The 10,566-nt window shown below is 36.6% G+C and overlaps 1 protein-coding gene across 1 annotated transcript in view; it reads right to left on the bottom strand.

Annotated features, from left to right (window-relative positions):
- Nucleotides 1–2,211: 2,211 nt before the first annotated feature.
- The window catches only part of MED23 (mediator complex subunit 23), a 55,607-nt gene continuing 47,252 nt past the window's right edge, over nucleotides 2,212–10,566 (bottom strand). The window contains exons 19-22 of the mRNA XM_069819006.1: nucleotides 8,227–8,386; nucleotides 7,860–8,144; nucleotides 4,520–4,726; nucleotides 2,212–2,812 (exon numbers count right to left, since the gene is read on the bottom strand). Coding sequence (XP_069675107.1) covers nucleotides 2,674–2,812; nucleotides 4,520–4,726; nucleotides 7,860–8,144; nucleotides 8,227–8,386 — 791 coding nt within the window. The 3' untranslated portion in view covers nucleotides 2,212–2,673. The remainder of the gene's footprint in view (nucleotides 2,813–4,519; nucleotides 4,727–7,859; nucleotides 8,145–8,226; nucleotides 8,387–10,566) is intronic.

The following is a 10,566-nucleotide window of genomic DNA, read 5'->3' as shown; positions in this document are numbered from 1 at the left end:
GCTGTGAGTAATGTACTTTGTTTCCTTCTGTGCATAATGCAACAATGATTTCTATTTACGCATCTTTCAATTTCCCTTCCCCATTGCCTCCTGTACCTGAACCCAATTTGGTACTAGCATTGCAAAGCAAATTGCGAAAATCTTGTGCAATATTATAGGTTAAATAATCATAGAGTAAGATAAAATTAATAAAGTATGCAGAAACAAAAAGTTACGTAATTTATTTCTTGGAGTTGTATTATTTTGAATCCATCTAACCACACTCTAGATCAGACGTCTCAATAGGGCCTTCTCGGAGCACCTCCTCCTCTCTCTCTTTTTTAATGTAACAGTGGAACAAGACGTGGGAGCAGTTCGTGTATCTCCGGATGACGTCATTAACCACGACGTTTGAATAGATATCTGCAGCCACTAAGATGTTGTCTCCATCTCCGAGAAAAGAATGTCCTTATTATTGCAAATATATGAAAAAATAAAAGCTTTCATAGAGAAAGTGAAATTGTGGGAGTCAATTTACCACTTCATTAATCTAATTGTTATCTAATTTGAATCAAGACCCGTAACAAATATAATGAAGTATTGAAGGACTTGAGAAAAGAATTTCAGACCAGATTTAAGATTTGAATAGTTCTAATTTAAAATAATTGTGAATTTCTAAGATGTTTTGGCTATTGTCAAGTATTGAAAACATTACGAAACATATTATTTAACTATTATTATAATTATTATATTAATATTGACGTATCGTAAGAATACGTACCTTAACAACCAACATATTTAATTGTAATTTTATTATTACTATTTAATTGAATTTTATTTTATTAAATATAGTATAAACTTAAAAAAAGACATACCAAAAACCATTTACTAGAAATGAAGTATTGTTGTTGTTTACTCAAATGTCCGAAGAAAGGTCTGAACCTCGCAAGTGATACCAACAAGACACCACTTATGAGACAACTAAGCCAGGAGATAATGGGGTAGAGTTGCCAGTTCCTTGTGCTTAAATAATTACGTAACATGTATGGTTGTTCATGCTTCAGATTTCTTTTTGCTCATTAATATATAATGAGAAAATAAAGTTATTATTATTATCATTATTATTATTACTATTATTATTATTACTGCAAACTACTTAAGAAATTTTATTCCTTCCGAAAACAACCGTCTATTGTGACAGTACAACTCAAAAGTGTAGCTTTGTGGAATATCTCCCGCGACAATTACAACTTAGCTCGCTCATGCGTGTGACATGAATCAGCGATCGGCTATCTTCGGGTATTGCGCTTATCTCTTCAGCTGACTATGCTATCTACACTTGCTCTCTGTGACAACTTTTATGCATTGGCCTTGAGACGCCTGCTCTAGACATACTTATGTAAGTCTAAGTAAATCATTAGACATAGGTATGTTTAGAATCTATTACTGCTGAATTTACATCACATTAAAATACGTTATTTTATGGGTAATATAAACACTGAAATTCTTTACGATAAATTCAAGATTTATTGTTAGCAGAGTGCTAACTCTTTTTACTGAAAGATGGTTTCTAATTTCAGTTTTTACAAGATTCATGCAACTAAATCCTCGGTCACAAATTTCTTTTATTTTTTCTATTGGTTAAATAGGGATTTACCGACTTTTTCAATATCCTCTAGCGATAAAAATAATACTTTCTCTATTGATAATAAGGAATCTAGCTACTTTTGAACTACAGTTTGGCAATTTTCTGGACGCTTTAGTTGGCAACACTAAGCAGAACAACATGCGTAATTTCGTTACCCACAACCATTCGAGTCTCTTAAATTCATCACATTTCATTACTTTTGTTAGCAGCAGACACCCTGAAAAATAGCCTCCAGCATAATTCTAAAAGCAATACAGAACTACTCACTATTCACGGAGAAATAGTGGAACTAAAGTTCTTAACTGAAGTCCTAACAGGTCTCTCAGTGGCTTGTACTTAACAGAAAGAAAAAATAACAATAACAGTAATAATTTATAACAATAATAACTGTAGTACTTAGTAATAGTAAAGAAGAATAAGAAGATGAAGACAATGATTATAATGATAACAGCAACAATCGGAAACTATACCAACTTCACAGTATGCTAAAGAAAGTAAATTTGAAAGAATTATTTCTTTCTCATAAAGAAGGCCAACTTTGAAAAATTATTTTTCAGAAAATAAATAACGCTTCTCCAGAAAAAAAAAAAAAAAAAACAGGACTTGGCAACAATTTGTCTTTCCTACAAAGAGTTACGTCACTGGTATAAGCATTGGCAGAAGTTACCACTATTCAAATTGTAAAAGAATAAAAAAGGTGAAATAATACTAAGTCACACATAATTTAAGTAACCATTTAAGCACGGAAAAAGTTAGTTTTTATACTACAATCTATCATCAGCTGACGTAAATACATTCAATTATCTTCCACTCTGTGTACATATTCATAGATTCTATCTGTTCAAAATCTCAGACAGTATAAAGTTAATCCTATGACAGATAAAAAAATAATCATCTTTCACTAGAATGTTTTCCAGTTCATTCTAGTGACTACAGATCATGCTGTCTAAGTCTCCCATGATAGGAAAAAAAAAAAAGTCTCATTCAGTAAATGCATATTTCTGATCATCTTCGTTGTGAGCACCAATGCCCACTGTTCACTTATCTCATGCAGCATTGATTTCCTCAATGTTCAAATGGGCAATGAATCTCAGTCTCATCTGAAGTGCTGGTCGAAGTCTGCGAATTATACATTCAACTTCGTTCTTCATCAAGTCACCCACGAACATGTATTTGATGTGATAACTGAAAACACGTTAAGGAAAAATAATCTCTAATTGCAAACACCAAATCTTCCAAGTTATTTTACAGTATCGACCTAGAAGGAAACTTAACCAGTGGTGAATCTCATTGACTTAGAGTAGTGGTTTCCGAACTTTTTCAAGGTGCGACCCACTTCTGGGCGATATTTCCATTTGCAACTCTCACCCTTCCATACCGATTCTTGACTCCATTCGAAAAATGTAAATCCCTGAAGCCACTGGCTACCTTAGGCGGCAGGGGTGCTTATCTTCTGATTTGGAGTTGCTCTCGGGTGTGCGTTTGATCCCTGCTTGGACTGATTACCTGGTTGGGTTTTTTCAAAAGTTTTCCCCAATTGTAAGGCGAATGTAAGCGTCGTGAAATAACCAAAAACACAAATTCCTGTAACATCGCAACAACTATAATTTTACTCAAAACCAAGGGATACCACCCGAAGTACGATTTTAAACAACAGCTTTGAGAGTATTTTCTGGAAGAAATTCGAAACAATTACGACAGTCACAGATTGATACTGAATCTGCTGCGTTCAACTGTCTGACATTACAAAAAAAAAAAAAAAAAAAAAAAAAAACATGAAAGAATAAGTCATTGAAATATTGTAATTTTAATCCTGATGTCAAGAAAAATGGATGTGTACTTACTTAAAAAAATATTGTTGTCATTGGTAGAAAGATTTCTGTGAATTACTTGGAAACATGGCACATAAAAAGTATGTACAGAATGAACCGTAAGTAATGTCATTAATTTCAGGGGGTTATTCTTTGAGATATTAAAAAAATAAAGAAAGAAAATACAATTTTACTCATTTTTGCATCCTTTTCGAGATAAAAATTGTTTTATATGAAACATTTCATAGCGTGTTTTGAGAAATCCATTGATTGAATTCGCAATATGCTCAGTCAATTTAAAAGAGCAGTGCATTATGGTAATAAATAATTGAAGGAATTTTAGTTTTGTCCTTTAAATATGCAGAAGTTTGATCCGAACAAATGTAATTTTCCGTTCTGCAAAGGAATTTTACAATGCCAGGAAGTCAGAAGGAGGATAACTATGGCAAAGGAAGCTTTTAATAGAGAAAGGAAGATCTTCTACAGATCTCTGGAAAATTAAGTGCTTTGTGTGGAGTGTGACAGTGTATGGGGCAGAAACATGGACAGTACGGCAAAATGAAAAGAAGCGACTAGAAGCATTTGAAATGTAGGTATGGAGAAGAATGGAGCATGTGAAGTGGACAGACAGAATAAGAAATGGAGTTGTGTTGGAAAGAGTGGGTGATGAAAGAATGATGCTGAAACTGATCAGGAAGAGGAAAAGGAATTGGTTGGGTCACTGGCTGGGAAATAACTGCCTACTGGAAGGAGTGGTGAACGAGAGAAGAGATTGGGGCAGAAAAATATATCAGATGATAGACGACATTAAGATATATGGATCATATGTGGAGACTAAGAGGAAGGCAGAAATAGGAAAGATTGGAGAATGCTGGGTTTGCAGCGAAAGACCTGCCTTTGGGCAGAAAACTGTGGAATGAAATGAATTAATGACAAATAATACAACAAACACGAAAAAGAAATTCTAGAACAATTTGCTTCTACACTCCTAAATGTCGGCTGTTCCTTTTCCCAGAACATAAAGTACACATATTTTTGGACAAAGCTATACATAAAATGAAACAAATGCAACAAAGGATACAGCAGGTCACAGATGGGATCCATGTAGTGCATGTGAGTCACATTCTTATCCACCTGTTCTAAGAGTTCATACAACTCTACTGTGAGATCTGTCACACATCGTGGGCGATCTGTGTTGAAGCGCTGAAGGAATGGGCCCACTAGATGACACAGGAACAAGAACTGTTCTTCAGTCTTTACAACAGGATGAACCTTCTCCTTCACAAACCTGTACACAGCAACAAGGTAATAAATTACTCGCTTATTTCTTAAATGGTCGTTACCAATTAAATATCTGCTATTATTACAAAAATATAACAGCTGATGTGGCACATAGTTATCTTTTATTCGCAATTTGACTGCAGAAAGGAGCCCTATTTCTCATATTTCGTTACTTACTTTATTTCTTTCTGTTGGGATTAAATCTATATTTTATGATTTGAAGGTCGTTTTCAGAATATTTAATTTATAAGTACACCATGTTCTGCTTAGAAATAAATTTTCACTATCAGATGAAGATATTGTTGTGATTTACATCTAACAAGACTGACTTTCTTGCCAAAAAAGGATCCAATTTAATTCAGAATACAAATACAAGCCTACCTTTTACATCCATCAAAAGACTAATTAAAAATAAATATAAAATCAAGCAAAACCAAGCACTATGTACCAAAGCCAAAGATAAAAAATCGAGCATTTTAATAAAAAAACCAGAAATTATTCCAGAATCCCACGTAAATCTGCAGTAGCAAAATTCAGACTGCTTACAGAACACGATTATTTGGCCAAACACTTGAATAAAATAGGAATTTACACAAATCCAAATTGCCCTCTATGCAACAAAGAAGAAGAAATGACTGAAGATAATCTCATAACCTGTGAAGTTCTACCTGATGGATCCACCACAGAGAAGTAATGGAGAGCAAGAACGCTAATGGCTTCGTTGCCAAAGCCCGGCATTAGATAACAACAACAGATTAAGAAACTGTCCAAGTTTATGCAACAATGGTTTAAACACAGCTGCAAGTTCTTGTGCATGCACACTAAATGTTTAACGAGTAAACAAGCCCTGATACCATTCAGTTGAGCATTCCGTCATTGGACTGTTCTTCATCGAGGTAACAGCCATAGGGAATGTGTATCTGGACATGTTACAGAACTTTTGTTGTTGTCCAACTCCTCTCAGAATCGGTTTTTCAGCAACATGAGGCTCCACCCCATTACTAGTGCGTAATTTCTTGGATGCAAACTTTCCCGAAAGGTTGATCAGAAGAGGAAGAACCCTTGTCTGGCCACTTGATGCCCATTGACTTTTTTCTGGGGCTTTGTGAAGTGCGTTTTACCAACGTGGTAGAGTTGACATTTTGGAAAAACTGAGACAACGCATTACAATTCAACTGCGCTAGTCACTCCACAAATGTTAAGGAACACTTGGCAGAAGGCTGAGTACTGTTTAGATGTCTGCACGGTAACTCAAGGCGCACGCATCGAGTTGCATTGACCATTCTCCGAAACTCGGAGAGTTTTTACATCAAGTTAGAGGAAGCGCAAAGAAAGCTTGCCCATTTGACTGATGCGCAGAGAACGATATTCAGTCCTCGTGCTGCTATGCTCGTTACAGGGCTGCTATGAATCACCTAATGCTGATTACAGGGCGCATTCAAAAGCGCGGCCTTGAGCTGTTCGTATCATGGGGTGTTGATGTGCAGAGCGGGTAGAAGCTAGCGTTTTCGTTACATATTCTGCATTTTATCCCTGATATCAGGATTTTTATATAGTTCAAAGTGTGTTTGTTAAATAACAGAGTTCTGTATAACATTCTATGTACTTAACAATGCCCCCCGTTTCGCTCTAAATTAGGAAGTGCTAATAAAACGTTACACAGTCAAACTAGGGAATTGTTTATAAATTTATGAAAAACGAAACAGGCTCCGCTCGTAACATAAGGAGTATATACAGATTAAAATAAACCGACCATAGTACCCTAGTTATCGGAACATTTTAATAATATCACATAGTGTTAGCACAGTCTAGTATATACTGCGTGTTCAGTTCAAAATGTGTCATGGCTCGCTGTATGTTGTCATGTGGCTAGCCGATGAGCCTAGAGAATTTAATCTTCCTACACTTCCGCAGAGGCGTATTACCTAAATGCGAGAGAAGTTGCCTAGCAAGTACAGCGTTCATTCTGAAGATTACTTACCGATACGTACGGTAATGCCAGTAGTGGCAAGAATGTGAACTGTTTGGAAACACGTAATGAAGTGAGTTTTTTTCTTACTGTCGGGATATGGGGAGAGGGTTAAGACGATTACTTACATATTTGTTGACATTAACTTGGACGGTCAACATGGACACGGAGCATTTTGATTTGTGTTGTGGAATGTTGCCGTATGCAATCAATGATAACAAATACCCTGCGTACGACTTGCCCACGCAAAACACAATTCGAAAGAGGTTATGGTAGCACACAGACTTTACAGACTGCCATCTGTTGCTACGATGTTCAAGTTATACTGTACACGTTCTCAAGTTCAGATTGAACGCCTTGATTAATAGGCAACTTCTCTGACATAAAAGCTGAAACTCACTTCAAATCGCTGACTCACAACAGTGACGTCATGACACACTTTGAAATGAACACCCAGTACAGTCACGAAGCTCAATACGTAGTAAATATGCATTCATAGATAGTTGCTAAACACTAGGATCGCTAATATCACCTCATTACAGACAATGCGAAATAGTACTGGCACAGTCAATTGTTCCTAGCACCCTCGAAACTCAAGCTTCGTGACTGTATATACTAGACTGTGGTATTAGTGTTTATTACGTCAAATATCAATTATTACACGATTACATATTTCTTATAACATCTTTGTCATTTCATTCAGTGATTTTTATATGTAAACAAATTCGTGCTTCTTTATTTTCAACAATTTACGTATTTCTTATAACATCTTTGTCATTTCATTCAGTGATTTTATGTGTAAACAAATTCGTGCTTCTGTATTTTCAACAATGTTATGTTATTACTTACTCTGCAACAAGGTTTAGGTTACGTTACACACGCTCTGATAAATCTCACTCGAAATATCAAGTCAGCAGACGACTGAGAACTGTCGACAGTTTGCCAATCGAATTGAAGCGAGGTCGAGTGCACCCGAACGTTTCCGAAAGTTCGCGCAGTTTTCCGTGGCAAGCTCTTCTTGCATCTACTCTATGTAACAAGTTATGTTATGAAAACATTATTTATACTTTAAATTAGCACTTATTTCTCGATCCCTCTAAGCAGAACATGGTGTATAAGTTAATTGCAACCATCTATAAATTATACCATGAACCGCCACTGATTTACTTACTGTGGTACAGTGCTGATCTGGCCAACACCTGCATGATGCCACATGGAATGAGCGAGAGCCAACATGTATGAGAACTTATTCTCAAGAAGAGAATCATGAGTGGCAGCAAAATTAAATAACTGGAATGGCGTGTTGCGGTACTTCCACTGAGTCAATTGTGGAGATGTGATCACTTCCACCAGCCTATCATGGAGAACTGACCAATAGGAATCTGGCAGAGCAGCCATTATCAATCCAACAGAATTGATCCACATGTGAATTTGATTTGAAGGTATCACAGTGTACCTGCAAAGAGAACATTTCAAATAATTTTTAAAAATTATTAACATCCAATAAATCACGGATCAAATTAAGTGATAGCACTCACCCCTTGGCAACAACATCCAACAGATTTGTGCCCACGAGGGTTGGTGTGACTGGCACAGCCATCAGTTCCACGCATGTTACATACAAGGCGTGAGCTGCAGGGTTAGGGAACTCGTTGAACCTCCAGTCAGTGGCCAAGAAATGAGGCTTTCCAGACATGGCTGGGTTGGTCTGTCAAGGAAGCTGAACAGGGAAGTGTTTGGGGAAGAGAACTTTATTCAAAATCTTCAACATCATGATACAACTCCAAACTAGCACAGTTTAAAATTTATTAAGTGATCATAACTGAAGATGATGCATATATCAACAAACATTATGACAGAATAATAACATAGATATTTTCAATAAATTCGGAAAAATCGTGAAACAGCGAACGCCAGTAGGGGAAGTTATCCCCACCCTCGCCGCTTGGCACCTCGCTCGCCTGCTCTCTCTCTCTCTCTACTATCTGCCCCGCTTCGGTGGATCACTGTCTACCGCCTCGCATGTATTTCATATTTTACAACACAACACAATACGACCAAATTGATGTGGGATGCCCTTGATGTGCATTAGACAACGTTTGGATCTCGAACTAACACATACTTTGAATAAAACAACACTGGTGGATCACTGCCTACCACATCGCATGTATTTCATATTTACGTTTCATATATAAGTTTTTTCCTCGAACTAACACATACTTTGAATAAAACAACACTCACCTGTTAACTTTGCACTGTCCTCGAAGTAACACAATAGTCACCAGAGCCTCGTTTGCTGTAATAAGGACCCGCCACATGACAGCTCATCACAACACGTCGTTCCGTCTGTACTCGTAGCTAGACACGGACACAATGAAGCTCTACCAGCGCACGTTAACACTTATGCCACCCCCGCAGTCAAATCCTACCAAGCTAAATTCACAAGCCTGCCACTTTCTACCCACGTTATTCGGTCATTGTCCCGAACATAAATAGATTCATTTTTCCTTCTACCACCAACTCACCTCGGTAGCTGAGAGCGCGACCAAAAAGCGTGCATGCGTGCGTTTCGTTAGGAACATTCATGGATCGAATCCTACCCTCTGCAAAGTCATAAGAAAAAAAAAAAAAAAGACATCAAGCAGGGAAGAGAGAAGAAGAGGCTGGAGAGAGAGAGGCGAGACAGAGGGAGACAAGACGAAGTTCTCTTTTGCTTCGTAGATGCCGCATTCACTCTTTTTGTTCCACTTTCCTCCACTAGATGTCACCCCCACCCTAAACCCCCTATTTTCACTCTTTCCTGCTAGAGTGTGTGGTGAACTTGTAGGGGAAAAGTGGAAAGGGGTCGTGGGCGGAGCTTAGCGTTCGCTGTTTTACGATTTGCCCATAAATTCAATTAAATGATTCACCCTATATTATAAATCCAAAGATAATTACTAATTATATGACTTTGAGAAATACAAATTTTAAATTAGTAAATCTATAAACAAGCAAAGCTTCACCCTTGCTTATGTTTTATAATAACTGCAGTGTCACTGTACAGACATTTCCTGTGGTATGTTATGTAATACACAGGGTGGAAGAGAACCTATTACATTAATTCACAGAGGTAATAGAACAAGTCAATGCGAACAAGTTTTGTCAAAGAAGTTTTTTGAAACATCCAACAGCTTTGAGAATACGAAATGCAATGTGTTGCAACACTGCACAGAGTACCAGTGCACCTTGAGGTCATTGCACCACAGTGGAGGTGAGTGTAACTCCACTCTGCATGACCTTCGAGAAGAGAATGTAAACAAAAACGTCTCACCAGATACATTTCGATCAAATTATTGGATGTAAAATATGTACATGCATAACACATTACTTAAATTACTGTAAACTTAATTTCTTTTTCAAATTAGTGTTTAATTTCTTCAAAGAAAATAACTTAAATGGACATTGAGTTACACAATGTGTATTCGTAGCAATATTTTCAGTTTACATCAAACGTAAAGAAATCTTTAATGAAACTTGTTTTGTTTTATAAGAATGTACATTCTTTACTATTTTGTAATTATGTAAAAAGCAAAGAAATCAACAGATACACCGAATGTGAAATAAATTTCATGGTATTAAATTTAAAGTTACAGAGACTATAGCATAATAATAGTACATTATGCAACGAGCCTGTAATGGTAGTAATTAAGACGCGAGGATGTTTATGAAACGAGCGCAAGCGAGTAAAATTTTCATACGAGCGTCTTAATTACCATTATAGACAAGTTTCATACGACTTTTTATGCTCGACCATATTTCTAACTTGAAATTATTCGTAAGTATTCATGTTATTGTTATGTGAGTGAGTGCAATAGCCTACCTCATGAATTCTGATATGT

The sequence above is a fragment of the Periplaneta americana genome, chromosome 1 (assembly GCF_040183065.1).
Source record: "Periplaneta americana isolate PAMFEO1 chromosome 1, P.americana_PAMFEO1_priV1, whole genome shotgun sequence".
Lineage (NCBI taxonomy): Eukaryota > Metazoa > Arthropoda > Insecta > Blattodea > Blattidae > Periplaneta > Periplaneta americana.
The sequence above is the reverse complement of the archived record's forward strand: the minus strand, read 5'-3'. Positions and strand labels throughout refer to the sequence as shown.